Raw genomic sequence first — 18,200 nt, forward strand, 5'->3', positions numbered from 1 at the left:
TGGTATGCGGTTTGTTAACATAGTCCGAATTTACCTACTCGAAAAAAGTGGACTATATCTAAAATGATCCCCTCATTAGTTATAGGGCTTGTAATATTTTTTTACAACTAAAGACGCGTATTATATTTCACTTATAACTTAATTGATAATAAGGCTTTAAAAACCTCTAATAAAATTCAGGTACTACATATGTACTACATTTATACTTTTGTAAGTCAGTAAGTGATGCTTATCGGGAAATCAAAGAACTCATAATTACCTATATAAAAATAATTAAATTTACCATTTCGTCTCACGTTCAATAAGGCCCGGGGCCGGGCCTTGTCACCCGCACAGACAGAGGGCCTTTTTAGCCCAAGTACAAGTTCAAGAATAACAGAGAATATAGTAAGTATAATTTAGTTTATTTATCTCAATTATACAATTTTCACACAGGTAAAATGTACATACATTTCAGCTTGTAGGTACTTATCATATAACGATATCATATAAGACCTCATAAATACCTATAAATAAACGTTCACTGAAAAAACTTTAAGGCATTTCTGATAAGTAATTATTTTTCGTTACTGAGTTATCGTTTTGCACCGAATATCAATGAAATAAAAGCACGTTGTTATTTGATAGATACATTTATATAAACATCGTCACATGAAACCAATATAGGTACTCGTAAACCATACCACTGCGATGGAAATATCGTTCTTTCAACTGATAATATAGCCACAAAAACTCGCTGAGACTGCAGGTCGAGTCTTGGTTTCAATTTCTTGATGATATATCATTGAATTAACTTTCAAAGCACGTGATAGCTCTCAGAATAGCAACAAAACTGGTTGAAACTAAAAATTTTATTGCTGATATTATGTGAACAACATTGCTTCGTCTTCATAAATAAAATTTTAATAATTTATATTGTTTACGTTAAAATGTGAAGAAATTTGTTGATAAATTGTCTATCTAGTATATTGACATTATGTCATATATGTTTTTAAAATGACGTAATATGAATGCCAGCACAATGAAAATTTATTCCAATAAGATAAAACAAATCTTCAAACTTTTTTAATTTTTAGTGAATTAGGAAGAAACTAATTACACTGATTTGGTTGTGTTCGTATATATTTTAAATAATTTGTTATATTTTTAAAGTATTATGACTTATGAATAAAAACAAATCAAAATTTTAATGACTCTGGATCTCCGTGTGACATTATTCATTTACCCTATTTATTTTGAACACAGTTTTTCACTGGTATCATCATTCGTATACGGACATGAATTTCTGTCAATATATATGACAAATTGAAATGTCAATTTGGAAAAAGCATGTACGCGTCCGCTTCCAACGGCCCACAGCGGGCATCTGAGGAGAAGGAGAATTTGACAGATATGGCGGATGTATGGAAATTTTACGAAAGTTTACGTTTAAGATTGAATTTCTCTGTAGCCTTTAAGAGGAAAAATAGGAAAAGCCTGATTCGTTGTAGTCTAGTTATCTGGCTTTCGAAATCACTCAATTTTGTAGCATGAGCATCGATTTTTTTATACAAATTTTACTAAACGCTGACACTCGTTCATCACGTTTTAGGTACAACTTTGCATGAGTGTATTTATTATATTGTAAAAGATTTCAAATTTTCAAGGGTGATTCGTTGTAAACACACTCTTTGGGATAATAATGATATTTATTATAATTTTTTTTATCAAGCGATGTGGACGCTAGCGACTAAACGGTGACTGCCTTTTTCGCTGATTTTGCACGACGCAGTCTTAACGATACGAACAGTTTGGTGCAACCGAACCTAAATCGATTCAGGAGAATGGATTCACGCTTCTCCGCGCGTGTGTACGCGCGGAGAAGCGCGAAGAACAGACAGAGTTAGGATGTATAATGAAATCAACAATGTTTTTCAGTGGACAAACAACAGGACATGCTAAGTGGGTGTCGGCTCTGGGTGCAGCACGTCTGGGCCGTCTGGTATAAGCTGTGGCTGGTGTGGTCGCGTTCGTGGATGCTGCTACTGATGCAGGTACGGAAACAACTAGATTTTGTTAACCTTACACGACTAAATTAAGCAAATATATTCTCAACGGTGCCTACACATGATGCCAGTCGTTATCGCTCCGTAGCGGACGAAACGCAACTATCTCTGTCGTACTAATATGGCCTTTCATAGATAACTATCTCTGTCGCACTAATATAAGAGAGAGATAACTACGCAACAGAGCCAGAGGGCGTACCGCGACCCGCGTTCGACGTGTTTCCTCTCTGTCGCACTTGTAAATTCGTACGTAAGAGTGACAGGGAAACAACACGTCGAGCGTGGTTCACGGTAGGCCCCCTGTAGTCCAGGCTTTCTTCATGAACCACAGGAATTGTGCATTGTTGCTAGTCTTCGGTATTTTTTTTACTAATTCTCCCGTGTTGTTCCCTTTTGCGCCCCATTAATTTTAAAGCACGTTAAGAAACGCATTACCTATTAATTTGCAGGTGCTAGTGCCATTGCTCATGATCAACATGACGCTTGGGATTCTCCAGTGGGTCATGTCGGTGCAGCCAACGGTAATACAAAGGGCGCTGACGCTTGCACAAGGGTAAGACACGATTATTATAACCTTACTAGAATTAACTCTTTGTGGTAATTAAATGTAATCAACTCAAACCACATTAATAAAGTCGATGCATGCTTAGGTAAAGTTGATAAATCTTCTATATTATAAGTAAACGGGCGCTTTTATGCTTTACCGTGGTCGTCTACGACACTAGACACGTTTATTATAACTTATACAGGGTCATTTTTGAACCGTTAACTATATTGTGCGAGGTGATTAGGTAGGTCATACTGAACAACTTTTACTATGGGCCAGTATGGGCCCAACTCGACTGACAATCGACATCCACTCGACCAAAATGTATGAAACGGTCAAAAAATTTTTTGTGATTTGGGAGTTGGGCCCATAGAAAAAGTTGTCCAGTATGGCCTACCTAATCAGCTAATCACCTCGCACAATACGGCTAACGGTCCAAAAATGACTCTAAGGTATACTTTACTTCTCGCTAACCTATTCCTTTTTTTTACATTTTTTTTCGCTTTTTTTTATTTCAGTCTCTTCCTTTTACTCAATGTGATTATTAATTTTTGTTTACTGATTTGTTATCATTTACAGCTTCGTAGAAACTGAAACGGTACTCTCTTACAATGGCACTTCGCAAAACTCGATTGGTGCACTCGCCAAGGCCGCGTACGAGTACATGTTCAGTTCGAGTGATATTGAAACTATGAAGATTACAGTCGTGGAGAATGAGGCCGTCGATGACTACTACTTGTATAGGGTAAATTTGATGAACCATTTAACTAATATTTATCGTCGCCATGGCTGCTGGGCTAGCATAAGAAAACTACCAAGTACCGCTGATAACAAACTTTGGTAGGTACTTAAGGTTCCGTCACACAGGCGCGTTTTCCGGGCGGGGCGTGAGCGTTTTATATGTAAAGGCGGCGCGCCACGCTCACGCGCCCGCTAAACGCGCCTGTGTGACGGAGCCTTTAGTATAAAACCTCCATAAGACGTCAGTTGCGGATACCAATATTAACAGTGTGCAAACTTAAGTGCAATCCTATGGCCCAACCTACTTCGGTTCGGGTGTTGTTGTTAATTATATGCGGAATTCCTAAACTACGCCAACTTTTAGTTGTTAGCTTGCTATACTGCAAAACGTAATTCAAGACCAAAAAAAGTAAGACAATGTTGGCATTGCAATAACTTGTTTGTAAAATAGTAAATTACTTTTGAAAATTAATCACGCTAAGATAATTTATTTATTAGTAACTTTACTCCTACGATTTAAAAAAGTACTTTTATTTACTTATTTTTACATAAATACAAGACGTGCTAGTAAAAAAATGGCAACATTATTACTTTTTTTGGTTTTGAATTGCGTTTTGCAGTTTAGTCAACATATCCTCCATCGACATCCACCCCTATGCTGATGCGTGCTATTGCTATGTCAATACGTATATTAATCCTCTCCTTTCAAAGTATTAAGATAAATAATTTATAGACCATTTTGTAGACTAATGAGCCCTCGCAAATGGCGTTTCTCCGAAGCCGAATGCTGATAGGAGCGACGTTCGACGAAGACTCAGCCACGGCTTGGTTCAGTAATTTCGGGTACCACGATGTGGCAATCTCGCTGAGTGCCGTGCACCAGGCTCTGCTCAAGGCCTGGGACCCCAACGCCACTCTCAGTGTGTTCAACTACCCGCTTGAAGTTAATTATGTGGATCAGGTAAACTCTTTATCTTTTCAGCTTTATCCATGATGCTTTTTACAGCTTGGCAAAAAAGAGTAGAAATTAAAAAGTGGCAACACTGTAGTGTCGTCCCTTTCAAACCAATATATATAAGAAAACGGGACGACACTACAGTGTTGCCACTTTTAATTCCTACTCTTTTTTGCCAAGCTGTAGTTGCCCCCTTTCATGTATGTATATGGGCAATTTGGGTGCCACAGTTGAAAATTGTGGGCAACTTAAAATTGATTTTTTTTCAGAGCAACATGCAATCCTACGTTGCATATCTTTCCATGCAACTTTCATCGGGCATAGCAAGCAGTCTTGCCATCGTGAGCGCAGTTTTCGTTATGTTCTATATCAAGGTAAGTGTCGACATTTAGCAACAATAATATTAAAGCTATTTACATTTATTTCAAAAGAAATCTGATGATTTGATGGTCTAATATCACTCAATTATGTACCTACCTAATGCAGCGTACGCGAATGGATATACCTAAGTATCATATCAAAGATTTCAGTACGTTATTAACCCGTGGAGCGCCCTACTGTCACATGTGTGCTGGTAACTAGTATAGAAGTTCCATACTACGGTAATTTTGGGGCGCTCCATGGATTAACGTTATGTATTGGTATGTATTATTATTTATTAGATACCCAAAATACTAATCGGATATTAACTGTATATTTTAATCACCTACCTATTACCATTTATACAGTGACAGATTTGCAGTCTAGGCCCAAGGCCCTGTAGCCGCCCGTTTCTCAGCACCCATCATATTGACTACATTTTGAGTTATTTCTTGTTATCATCGGCGAATGTTTTGTCGCCCCTAATATCTTGCCGCTCTAGGCCCGGGCCTGCTTGGCCTTAGGGCAAATACGCCACTGCATTTATGTTATTTATCATAGTTTTTTTACTAATAGGAACGCATTCTTCGAGCTAAGCTCCTTCAAAAGGCCGCTGGCATCCAGCCGGTCGTCATGTGGGGCAGCGCCGCGGTGTTCGACTGGGCCTGGTTCTGCATCATCTCTGTGACAATCGTCGTTTCGTGTGTAGCCTTCCAGGTTATTGGTCTCAGCACGGTTTCAGAATTAGGTAGGTTAATGGTTGATTGCAATAAAAAATAAACCAAGTATCATGGTGACAGGTCACAATCGGAACAAATTAATTTAACATAAGATAAAAACATAGGCGACATAAGTATACCCCCACTGGCTTTTAATTGTAAAAGAGCTGAAATTCCAATGTCTTTGTAAAATAAACATTCAACCTTTGTATCCTTCGTAAATATGTTACGTCTATAGACCAGCCGCTTAAATGAGTCCTCGCCTGCGCGGTACGCGGGCGACGGGGTAGGACGACAGTAACTACAATCGCATGCGAGTTCGCGCGCCGTTTAAATCAGCCCTACGACTGGCGGGGATTCGGGGAAGGTGCGGGCGCCGTACGCCTGCCGCTCGCACCTTCCCCGCCACCCGTAGTCGTCCTACCCCGTCGCCCCCGTACCGCGCGGGCGAGGACTCTTTTAAACGGTCGCTCTATAGCACTCAATTGATGATAATCGAATTTAAACTGTTGTGAGACATACTAACATTGAACAATTTTACTGTTTAGACTCACTTGCTTTTAGTCACTCTCGCACATGTTTCGGAGAGCATGCACTAACAGTGCGAGCAGCGTTCACGACGGCCGTGTATCGCGTACTGCGGCTCGCCTCGTCGCAAGCTGCGCACTGTTAGTGCTTGAGAAAGGAGCTAGAGCTAGGCTCTCCGAAACATGTGCGCGAGTGACTAAAAACAAGTGAGTCTAAACAGTAAAATTATTCAAAATTGATGATAAATATGTAATATAATTTATTTAAAATTGCCAGGTCGGATGTACCTAGTTCTCATGGTGTACGGCGCCGCCATGCTACCGCTGCACTATCTAATGTCGTTCCTGTTCAGCGGGCCGGCGATGGGTTTCGTCGCCGTGTTCTTCATTAACGTTCTATTGGGTAAGTTACTTACTTACTTACTTACTCTTCTGGCGCAGCGACCCAAAGTGTGTCTTGGCCTCCAACACGACTGCTCGCCGCTGATCCCGGTCCTGTGCCGTTTCTCGCCAGTTCTCAACCCGGAGCTCGCGCAGATCAGCGTCCACCACATCCGCCCATCGATACCTAGGTCTATTGGGTAAGTGCAATGTGCTATTGTCACAGAATAAATAATAGTACTAGGTACAGAAGACTCATTCTCTAACAAAACGCGTGTTATCAGCACAGGCCGCGTAGCCAAGATGCCAATCGCTTACGCTCCGTAGCGATCGAAACGCAACTGTCACTGTCGCACTTATATGGAAGAGTGATAGAGAGATGTAAAGCTTTTCGTTGTCGAAGCGATAGCGATTGCAACCTTGCCTAGGCCGGCTGTGCCGTTTCTCGCCAGTTCTCAACCCGGAGCTCGCGCAGATCAGCTTCCACTACATCCGCCCATCGATACCTAGGTCTATAGGGTAAGTGCAATGTGCTATTGTCACAGAATAAATAATAGTACTAGGGACAGAAGACTCATTCTCTAACAAAACGCGTGTTACGATCAGGACAGATATGGCCGCTAGGTGGCGACAGCGCCACGCGCGGCTTATGGCTATAGCCACCAAAACTGGTGTGGAACGGATGTACTTGACCTGTTGCAAAGCCACGGAATCGCGGAGTGAGCCACGCCTGCTATTGTTTGGTCGGACGCATTGGGCAATGGCCCGAATGGGTCTGGCTATGCCAGATTTGACAACGGAACGAAACATCGTAATCGTAAAATTCAATATATTAAATTCATGAGTAGGTAATTTATGTACAACATGGCTCCCAGCTTCACCTGCCACAAATGCGGTCGCAAATGCCGGTCCCGCATTGGCTTATACAGCCACGAGAGACGTTGTTCCTCGCTTACAGACGCTGCATAAATCATCTGTCAAGATGCTAAACGCCTGAATGATGGTAGAAAAACCAAATGCACAAATACCAATTGACAAGGACAAACTAAATATATGGCTGAGTTTTTGTTGCTTGACAATAAATTAGGTACCTATTTCAATTGGTATGCTTTACTCGGTCAAGCAAATCATGTCAGTAGGAAAAACCGCGAATCAAATTTCTATGGGACGATAAACCTACGCGCCTACATTTTTTAAATTTGCCGCCTTTTTCTACTGACAAGATTTGCTTGACCAACTATATATCTGCATCTGTAGGCCTTGCACATGATTGGCGCGACAGTATCTCGCGGCGAGATAGACTACCCGTCTTTTTCTAACTATGTTAAGGGGGACGGGTAGTCTATATCGCGCTGGCTCGGCAGGCTGCATTGCCTTTTCCTCGATATGTAATACAGTTTGGGGTGTAATTTCAGGTCAAATGGGTCCGCAGATCGTGGAAGCACTGCTCTCTCCGCAGCTGGACACGGAGCACGTGGCGGTGATCCTCGACTACGTACTGCAGATATTCCCGCTCTACAGTCTCGTCAGATCCGTCTCGTGAGTATGACAGGAGCCTGTTTCAGGTCAGATGGGTCCACAGATTGTGGAAGCACTGCTCTCTCCGCAGCTGGACACGGAGCACGTGGCGCAGATCCTCGACTACGTACTGCAGATATTCCCGCTCTACAGTCTCGTCAGATCCGTCACGTGAGTATGTCAGGAGCCTGTTTTAGGTCAGATGGGTCCACAGATCGTGGAAGCACTGCTCTCTCCGCAGCTGGACACGGAGCACGTGGCGCAGATCCTCGACTACGTACTGCAGATATTCCCGCTCTACAGTCTCGTCAGATCCGTCTCGTGAGTATGACAGGAGCCTGTTTTCTGGTCAGATGGGTCCGCAGATCCTGGAGACGCTGCTATTCTTCAGTTACACAAAGAGCACGTGGCGGTGATCCTCGACTACGTATTGGAGATATTCCCGCTCTACAGTCTCGTCAGATCCGTCTCGTGAGTATGACAGGAGCCTGTTTCAGGTCAGATGGGTCCGCAGATCCTGGAGACGCTGCTACTCTTCAGTTAGACAAAGAGCACGTGGTGATCCTCGACTACGTACTGCAGATCTTCTTGCTTTAGTCTCGTCAGATCCATCACGTGAGTATGACAAGCCTGTTCCAGGTCAGACGGATCTACAGATCCTAGAGACGTTGCTCTCTCCGCAGTTACAAATTCGCGGAGAATACATACTACTGATGTTCCCGCTCTTCGTTACGTAACATTCATCATGTGTGAGTTTTGTTGAATCAGTTAGATGGGTCACATCTTCGTGGTGGGTCGAAATTTATCCGTAAATGCCCTCTAAACATAAGATACATGTAGCGAAGAATCTCGGCTACTCAATAGTCTAATGTCTCATGAGTATGAGGGGTCTTAGTGACCCAGTAAAAAAAGCGAGACCTCTTGATTCTTTAGCTCGAAAATACACGGAGTTTGTGCGTATCATGCTCTGCCTGTAAAAGGCGCGAGCCAACCGCAGTAAATTTAGACCCATGAAGCGTGTAATTGGGTACTTTCCTATACTTCAAATAAATTATTTCACACCATGCAGGAAATAAAGCACCAGATAATTATTAAAAAAACATAGATAGCAGTTATTTTTAAACATAATTTATATTTAATAAATCGGATGGAAGTATAAAAAGTAGGCGAGTTGACTGTGACGTCACTACACAAGTTTTCATATAAATTCCTTAGTAGCAAATCGTTTTGACAGTTCTAAAAAAGGAGCTGATTTGACTAGTAGGAAAGTAGCCAATTCCTTGTAGGGGATTGTAAACTATAGTCTAAACAGTAAACATTGTTTCAGATTTCTAAGCCACGTAGGCTTGACGGAATGGTCGTGCTTGCAAGCGTGTGATTACCTATCGGCCGTCTTGCCTATCGGCGAGTGCTCCATGCAGACCATGTGCGATTATAACTACACTGCTTGCTGCGGTAAGTACTTATACTCGCATAGTACAGTCACCTGCAATATTATGTTACAAATCAAATGCCATAAAAATATCTGACACAAGTATTTGTAGAGCCATAAGAGCGTGTTTGTTTCGGCGGCCTTCGAAGAGTAACATATTACGAGTATTGCAGGTGACTGTACTTATATATTTATTATATTTATTTTTTATATATACATATTTTTTATATAAAAAATGAATTTGTGGTGAAATGACAAAACACGTCCCCATTCTTTATTCATGTTCTCCAACATATAACGAAACCAGTAATAAATTATAAATTTTTTTGAAAAAAGTTTTTCATAGAAATTAGAAGGTTTGGTCAATTTTCAGTACTTTGAAGGCCATTTACTCCTAACAGGTTGAGTTTGGGCAGCTAAAAAAAAAATACGTGTCCGTTATTTTAGACTACTCTATAACATATATCAAAATAAATCAAATCGGAGTCGGACAGTTGGGTACCCTTCCTTGTTAGTAGCTATTACGCTTTGCAAGAAAGAAGCGATAGCCACTGACGGACACGAACTATATTAAGGTCAAGTCGATTTGTAATAAAATTTGTTCTCTCGTCGACGTCGAAAAATCGACATCTCTCGCATTCACTCCCATTTGCGCACCTATTTTAGATTTTCGTACATTAGTACCTTGTGGTTTATTGATTTCACTCGGGCGCTGTTGTCAGTCATCACTTCATCAGTGCGGAATCGGCGTTAATGAATAGCGTCGGTCAGTGTGTGTGACATCACTCACCTCCATTTCTTCTTCTTCCTCGCGTTGTCCCGGCATCGGCATTTTGCCACAGCTCATGGGAGCCTGATGGGGTCCGCTTGACAACTAATCCCGAGAATTGGCATAGGCACTAGTTTTTACGAAAGCAACTGCCATCTGACCTTCCAACCCAGAGGGTCTACTAGGCCTTACGAGTATTGGGATTAGTCCGGTTTCCTCACAATGTTTTCCTTCACTGAAAAGCGGCTGGTAAATATCAAAGTTCCGAATAACGCATTGGTACGAGCCGGGGTTTGAACCCGCGACCTCCGGATTGCAAGTCGCACGCTCTTACCTCTAGGGCAACAGCGCGTCACTCACCTCCATTTATTAACCTGTTAGTTTTGCCAGCTACACGTACAAGTTCCTATGTATAAAATTATTGCAGTACGCGACGACCCGTTTTTCGAGTGGGAAGAGCCCGGCATTCTGCGCTACCTGACTTGCATGTTGGTCTCCGGCGTGGTCTTCTGGACCGTGCTCATGTTTATTGAGTACGATGTATACCACAAGGTAATAATGTCTGAGGGCCTACCGCGAACCACGTTCGACGTGTTGCCTCCCAATCACACTTACGTATGAATTCACAAGTGCGACAGAGAGACAATACGTCGAACGTGGTTCGCGGTAGGCCCTCAGAATATGTTTATCGCACAATAAATAAGAAATTTGTCATTGATGCCGAAAATTATGTTTTAAATTATGAAACCTTAATACCTAAATAATTTCCTGCAGATCTTTAACTGGACGAAAACCCCACCGCCTCTCGACGAAAGCTCCATAGACCCCGACGTTGTTGCCGAGATGAAACACGTCGAGCAAATCAGCAAGTGTAACTTAGCACAGCAGAGCCTCGTGGCGAAGGGCCTATCGAAATACTACGGGAAGCATCTGGCTGTCAATCAGGTTTCGTTCAGTAAGTGAGACCACTACTTTTTGTTGATGTGCACTATACCGCCGCATATTCAGTTGTAATTCTCTCTCTTTTGACGACCGGTCTGGCCTAGTGGGTAGTGACCCTGCCTGCGAAGCCGATGGTCCTGGGTTCGAATCCCAGTAAGGGCATTTATTTGTATGATGATACAGATATTTGTTCCTGAGTCATGGGTGTTTTCTATGTATTTAAGTATTTGTATATTATATATATCGTTGTCTGAGTACCCACAATACAAGCCTTCTTGAGCTTACTGTGGGACTTAGTCAATCTGTGTAAGAATGTCCTATAATATTTATTTATTTATTTATTTAATATTTATTTATCTCTCTCTCTCTCTTTAGCCTTTTTCTACCCTTCGGGTGCAGGCCTCCTTCATTTTACGCCATTCATCACGGTTCTGTGCAACCTGGAGTCACTTCTTCCTCGCAGTCCTTTTGATGTCGTCGCGTCGTCCCAACGCATCTTGGGTCTACTTTGAGGACGCTCTTCCCCCCATGGTCGCCACTCGAGTAGTCGTTTTCTCCACGAATCGGTCTTTCGTGCTATGACCAGCCCATTTCCACTTCAAATTGGCTACGCGTTTTACAACATCCGTGATCTTGGTCTCTTGCTCAGTTGTATTATGTACCTAAAAAGATAGCTATTTAATTTCATATATATAATCCTCCAAAGTACAATTTGTTTGCAGCGGTGGCAGATGGGGAAGTATTTGGTCTCCTGGGGGTGAACGGCGCTGGCAAGACCACTACCTTCAAAATGCTGATGGGCGACGAAACTATTTCCAGTGGAGACGCCTTCGTCAGTGGCTACTCTGTAAAAACAGATATCAATTCTGTACATGAGAATATTGGTGAGTTCTGGATTGTATCTATGCCTAAATAAGCAATCTCTTGCGTTTACTTATTTTTCGAGAGATGGCGCCATACCTTTAGCCTACTCTCGACTAGATGGCGCTACTTTTAAACATTTTATAAATTTAACACATATCAGTGAAAAAATATGGATCAAAGTCAAATGGAGTTCTAAGTGTTACGAGTAATCATTTGTGTCGAAAGATGGCAGTAAATGTAAAAGTACTGACTACATAATTTACTTTGACAATATCCCTCTAGTCTAAATTCTCTTAGGTAAGTATAGTATTTCGGTCAACTCATCAAACTGGACAAGCTTACATTGAAAAGGTCTAGGAATGCTTCTGTTAATCGGAATGGAATAGACATTTAGTTTAGCAAATTCAATCATCAAGTTTTTTTTTACTAAAAAAAAATATTTTTAATACAATGCGGCGATCCGAGTACCTACTGTTGTGGCACTAATTGGTTAACGTTTGGTTTAGGGTACTGCCCGCAGTTCGACGCCGTTTTCGGCGAGCTGACGGGCCGGGAGACCCTGCGACTGTTCACCATGCTCCGCGGGCTGCCGACCCAGTACGCCTCGATGCGCGCAGACCTGCTCGCGGACTCGCTTGGCTTCACCAAACACCTGGATAAGAGGGTAAGGAACCTTTACTCAATGTTACTGTTGCTGTTACTGATTGTTGTGGTTGTTGTTGTTGTGGTTGTTGTTGTGTGTGTTGTTGTTATGTGTTAATGTGTGTGTTTGTTGTTTACTCAATGCGACGTGGTGTCCAGCAGGCCGCCAGACACTACGACTGTTCACTACCACAGAATAAATAATGGTATTGCCGTACAGAAAGGAAACTTCCTACAAAATTGAAGTTTGACAGCGGTTCAGGGTCGAATAATGCTGTTCCTCTCTAATACATGGCACTATCTCTTTCGGCTATTTAGGGTTGTCAAAATTCAAGCCATTATTTGTGGTCGTGCACACAAAGGGACGTTCAGTCGTCAACCCTAATAATTGCTCGGAGCAATGCTGAGCCGAGCGGAGCCGAGTTTGGCCGAAGTCAGGAGTTTCGCATCCCTGTCACTACTCTGCGGGGGCTGTAGATCCGAGGAAGTACACCTACAAGTGAGTATGAAATCATAGTTACGTTGGAGCCGAGTTCACTGCTACCTACTCTTAAGTGCGGTTCTGTGATGGGACGTGAAATGCTGCGGGCGATATCTCTCTTTTTGCGAATATGTCATAAAAATCATATTTAGGGAAAATGAGGAGTCGCAGTCACCGTGTGGCTCAGTCGTTCGACATCCGATACGTACTTAGGTGGTGGGATCGCTTTCAGACTCGCATCTAGAGCCCGATTCCTCGAAGAGGAAGCTTGAGCCCAGCAGTGGGAAGTATGTATGCTTCGTACGTACGATTTCGGATTAATGTTAATCATAACGTACTTAATTGCAGGTGGAGCAATACTCGGGAGGCAATAAGCGGAAGCTTAGCACGGCTATAGCGTTGCTTGGATTCACACGGCTTGTATTCGTCGACGAGCCTACGACGGGAGTGGACCCTGCAGCTAAGCGACAGGTTAGTTATAGTTATTTGTTTTACAAAGGGGCAAAGTTGTTGTATTGTGAAAAATTCCGAAATCAGACCACGCGGGAGATGGGTTCGAAAAGTGGAATCTAATTAATTTAGCTACCGAGGGAAGCTGAAAACCAACGAGGAAAATACTCACTGTAAAACATACAAGTCAAATATTTATCATTCAAAATCATCACAAAGTCACTTCTGCTAGCCAATACGAGGTCAATCAAAATTTGCAACTAATTGCTAACCACTAGGGATGTAACGATACCGATACCGATACGATATATCGGCCGATATAATCGGCAGACCGATATATCGGCATCACCGATTTAAATTCAGCCGATAGTACAGTTTGAAAAGCGTGCGAAACGAATGACGCTGCTAATAATTTGAATACACTTTGTTTCCATAACAAATAACCCTCCTTTTGCGTTGCCGTAGTCGGGTAAAAACTACATAAAGTAAACTATAATTACTGATTTGGATTTACTTTTGCATTGATTGCTTGGTGGTTACCTAAATAAATGTTTTCTTTGATTTTTATTTGGCATTTATCTTTATTAGTTTTACAGTTTTTCACACTTCACAAAATCGAGTGTCTAATTAATATATTGTATGCTTTATGCATAATAAGTATATAATTCATTATTTGTTATGTCTATTAGCTAACTAATGTGCCATTGATATCGGTATCTGTATCGGTATCGCCGATTATTTACTTCAATAATCGGTATCGGTATCGTATCGGCAAAGTCATGTATCGTATCGTTACATCCCTACTAACCACTATTGTGGATAAAGTGCAACATTCTCATCAGATTTTTAAAATAAAGAAATTAGCGAGCTAGTGTAGGGAAAACATATTATATTTTGGGTTAACTTTGTAAGGCCCACTTGCACCATTCCACTAACCCTTACAATTTGACACTAGATTAACGATTTAACCGCTTAAGCCCGGGTTAGTGGGGCGGTGCAAGTGGACCTTAGAGATACTTTTAAATAAGTTCTAAATTTACTCGTACCTACTTACGTTTTTCACCTGTGGTTTCTCTGGTCGGGCAGGTATGGCGCGCCATTCGCGGCGCGCGGCGCGCGGGGCGCGGCGTGGTGCTGACGTCACACAGCATGGAGGAGTGCGAGGCGCTCTGCTCGCGGCTCACCATCATGGTCAACGGCAACTTCCAGTGTCTCGGCACGCCGCAGCATTTGAAGAACAAGTTCTCTGAAGGTAAATGTGATTGGCTGGATCGACATTCCATAACAGCGCCATCTATCAGTTAGAGCTGAACGTTGTATATTGCGTTATAGTTTCTTGTAACCCAATAGGGAGCGTGCATGAACTGTAGGCGGTAGCACAGGAGCCCCTTGTTACAAAGCGTGGCTACAAGATTGCAGAACCTACAATGCACAAGAAAACGTACGTGAACTGTAGAGGGCACCATTTGCTTTAGCGTGAAGTGTTAATGTACAGTTTATGTTTTCTATTCAGGCCACAAGATGGCAGTGGCAGGCCCTCCAACGTGCATGAGTCCAAATATTGTATTTTCTTCTTTATTTTTGTCACTTTTACAGGATTCACATTAACGATAAAAATGAAATTGGACGAGGAAAGTACGGATTCGATAGCTGGCGCGCGCGGTATTGCTGCCGTAAAACGTTACGTAGAGACCAATTTCACCACTCCCAAGCTAATGTAAGTATTACAATTATTCCGCCATGCACCTGGAATTTTATTTTTGACTACAGTCTTTTATTCAAAAATCAATGTTTTTTTTATTTAAACTAAACTGAATGATCTGGGACAAGACCAAAAAAAGTAAGACAATGTTGCCACTTTTTACTAGCCCGCCTTTTATTTATGTAAAAATAAGTAAATAAAACTACTTTTTTTTAAATCGTAGGAGTAAAATTACCAATAAATAAATTATCTTAGCGTGTTTATTTATAAAAAAGGAATTTACTATTTAACAAACAATTTATTGCAGTGGCAACATTGTCATACATTTTTCTGTTTTGAACTACGATTTTCAGGCTGAACTAAACTTTAATTTACCTGTTTTATAGGGAAGAGTACCAGGGCCTACTAACTTACTACCTGCCAGACAGAAGCGTTGCCTGGTCCAAAATGTTCGGCACAATGGAACGTTGCCGGCGAGACCACGACGTGGAGGACTACACCATCTCACAAACCACGTTGGAACAAATATTCCTGCAGTTCACAAAGTACCAGAGAGAAATGTCAGATAGGTTATAGTATTAAGTTGGCAACACAGACAAAACATCCTCCAGATTGATCATAGTCGCACTACCCCCCTCTGCCACGCATACGGTAATTTTACTCCATGTTCGAGTCGAAAGTGTCTTTGTGTGACGTCCGTGTCTTTGAACGGACCAATCACGGCACGGGACTTCGCTCACCTCGTCTCGCGCATCCCCGCATTTTTGCCGCATCATCGGTTGCATGAAATAGTTGCTCTAAACTAAACTCGGTCTAGAGGATTCCTAGTCTATGGTTGGCAATGTCTTCGTATCTCCAATGCCGTAATAGAATATTTTCTCTTTTTTAACGTACAGTCACCTGCAATAGTATGTTACTCTTCGAAGGCCGCAAAAATATGTGACACGCTCTTATGGCTCTACAAATAAGATCGTGTCAGATATTTATGCGGCCTTTGTTATGTAACATTAATGCAGGTGACTGTACCTAGAGTCAGAGTCAGGCTACGCTAAGTTTTATGCTGAGATATGTAATTATGCATTTGAACATTTTTAACTACCAAGTCGGTGGAAACTTCGCGTGGTCGGAGTCTACTACTTATTTGGGAAAATCTGATATGACTTCCCCCTGTATATCAAAGAGAGAAGATTCCTGCATTTAGTATATAAAGTAGTTAATCGATTGTGTTCATAGATTACAATTTTAGAAGTAAGGTAGAGAAGATACGCTTTCCATATAGATTTGCCTGTATCTATAACAGGTGGGTCAATGTACGAAAATCTATTGCGCATAATTATATTTCTGTCAAGCTCGCGTGTAAAAGAGATAGCAACGGGCGGGTCTAGCGGGCCTGTCTAGGCTAGGGGAAAGCGTCTCTTCTTTAATGCTAACATCAACAGTCTATTCGTTTTTCGTCATGTTCTTAAATTAGTCCTATTCTGCTTTCGTCACTCATACTACATTCGTCACAAACGTCGGTGACTTTCAATGTAGAATGAGTGACGAAAGCAGAATAGGACTAATTTAAGAACTTGACGAAAAACGAATGGGACGACCCAAGACGATACCAAACTGACCACCAGCAGGCGTGGCTCACTCCGCGATTTCGTCGCTTTGCTACAGGTACCTAAAAGTACATCCATTCCACCCCAATTTTGAGGAAAGCCATAGCCGCGCGTGGCGCTGTCGCCACCTAGGGGTAGATATGAGCGCCGCGTCGGCGCGCCGCCGCCGCCGACGAATTTTTCGCGCCGCCGCCGCCGACGCTGCGCTATCGGCGTGGCATCGGCGTGACCTTGTTAGATACTACTACTTTCAGAATCAGATTTTATCTAGTTTAGATCTTTGACGGCGCCACTCTGAATAGCTTATAGACATTGAAAAGGTAGTTTAGGTCCATATAATTCAAAAATATCGAACGATACGATAGGTAAATTCAAACTTTTCTGTCTGGTAACCGCGCTACTAGTCTTAGGACAACGAAATTTCAAATTTTGCCAGCTGGTTAGGTAATCCGTCATTCACCGCGAAATTAACCATTGCAAGCATGGTTGAATGTGTAAAAAGGGGTTAACTTTAGATATTAAGCGTTTTCACGTCCAAAGGAAGGGCGTCGGAAACGGAAACGGCTCTCATTTAAACTTGGCCATTGTTCAAATTTCAAACTTTGCTCTCTCGAAGCTCAATCTTTGGCCTCGCATCGCTCGCATGGAAGTATGCCGCTATCTGAACAGGCAAGTTTTCGGCTCTGTTTGGAGCTCAACTTTCAGCATTGCTTTTAAAATGTTTGGTCATTGGTTTTTGTCCGATCTTGGCCCCACTGCAGCACGGCCTTTGGCCTCGCACGAATGCGCCCGCATCTCCAAGTTTTTAACATTATGGCCTCGGTCTTTATTGACCTTCGAACTTGCTTACACTGGACCCCTAGTTCAATTCTAAGCTCTGCTCTCTTACAGCTTGGTCTTCGGCCTTGCACAGAAGCGCACGGCGCTCCAGGCATTCGGGCCAAGCTCACAATTGGCGTTCGATTCTAAGCAGCAGCTCAGCCTCTGGCCTCGCATGCTCGCATGGGAAGGCGTCGGAATCAGGTCTTCGGTGTTAGGTGGAGCTCGGCCTCGAGCCTCACCTTTAGATATAAGTCGGTTTTGTTGGGTTGATTTAGGTTAACGACAAAGCTTGATTTTCCTCACTACGGCTCTTTAGAATATCGACAAGACGTTTTCCTGATGATACAGTCAATCCGCTACTGTTTAGTTAGCACAAAAGATAAGGGCCTCGCAAAGATCTTCCGGCCAGGGCCTCACCAAGATTAAGACCGGCTCTGATGCAGCGCGATACCGTTTATGCGAGTTTTTATACTAAATAAAACTATTTTAGTACGTTTATTCAATAAATTACCCTTGAAATTGAAAAACGCATCTATTTTATAACTTTCTTACAGCAAAAACATGTTTTTTCGGTAAAATTTCTGTTTGAATTATTTTTTCATTAATCAAAGGTGTGTCAAGGCCACGCCGCCGATTCGCCGCCGCCGCCGACCGATTTTGACCGGCGCGCCGCCGCCGGCTAAATGCCTATCGGCGCTC

The 18,200-nt window shown here is 42.3% G+C and overlaps 1 protein-coding gene across 3 annotated transcripts in view; it reads left to right on the top strand.

The window, feature by feature from the left end:
• LOC134667289 (phospholipid-transporting ATPase ABCA3-like) overlaps positions 1-15,680 on the top strand; it is a 37,041-nt gene extending 21,361 nt beyond the window's left edge. The window contains exons 16-32 of one of the 3 annotated variants that reach the window (XM_063524631.1): positions 1,918-2,033; positions 2,495-2,598; positions 3,172-3,337; positions 4,079-4,294; positions 4,558-4,662; positions 5,225-5,396; positions 6,172-6,297; positions 7,691-7,814; positions 9,121-9,248; positions 10,422-10,546; positions 10,769-10,949; positions 11,659-11,820; positions 12,307-12,464; positions 13,272-13,394; positions 14,460-14,625; positions 14,970-15,090; positions 15,462-15,680. In XM_063524631.1, the coding sequence (XP_063380701.1) occupies positions 1,918-2,033; positions 2,495-2,598; positions 3,172-3,337; positions 4,079-4,294; positions 4,558-4,662; positions 5,225-5,396; positions 6,172-6,297; positions 7,691-7,814; positions 9,121-9,248; positions 10,422-10,546; positions 10,769-10,949; positions 11,659-11,820; positions 12,307-12,464; positions 13,272-13,394; positions 14,460-14,625; positions 14,970-15,090; positions 15,462-15,651 (2,483 nt within the window). In that variant the 3' untranslated portion in view covers positions 15,652-15,680. Of the gene's footprint in view, positions 1-1,917; positions 2,034-2,494; positions 2,599-3,171; positions 3,338-4,078; positions 4,295-4,557; positions 4,663-5,224; positions 5,397-6,171; positions 6,298-7,690; positions 7,815-7,840; positions 7,965-7,990; positions 8,115-9,120; positions 9,249-10,421; positions 10,547-10,768; positions 10,950-11,658; positions 11,821-12,306; positions 12,465-13,271; positions 13,395-14,459; positions 14,626-14,969; positions 15,091-15,461 lie in introns of all 3 variants that reach the window. The other 2 variants (XM_063524629.1, XM_063524628.1) reach the window with 2 other exon arrangements.
• Positions 15,681-18,200: the final 2,520 nt, after the last annotated feature.

The sequence above is a fragment of the Cydia fagiglandana genome, chromosome 9, assembly GCF_963556715.1.
Source record: "Cydia fagiglandana chromosome 9, ilCydFagi1.1, whole genome shotgun sequence".
Lineage (NCBI taxonomy): Eukaryota > Metazoa > Arthropoda > Insecta > Lepidoptera > Tortricidae > Cydia > Cydia fagiglandana.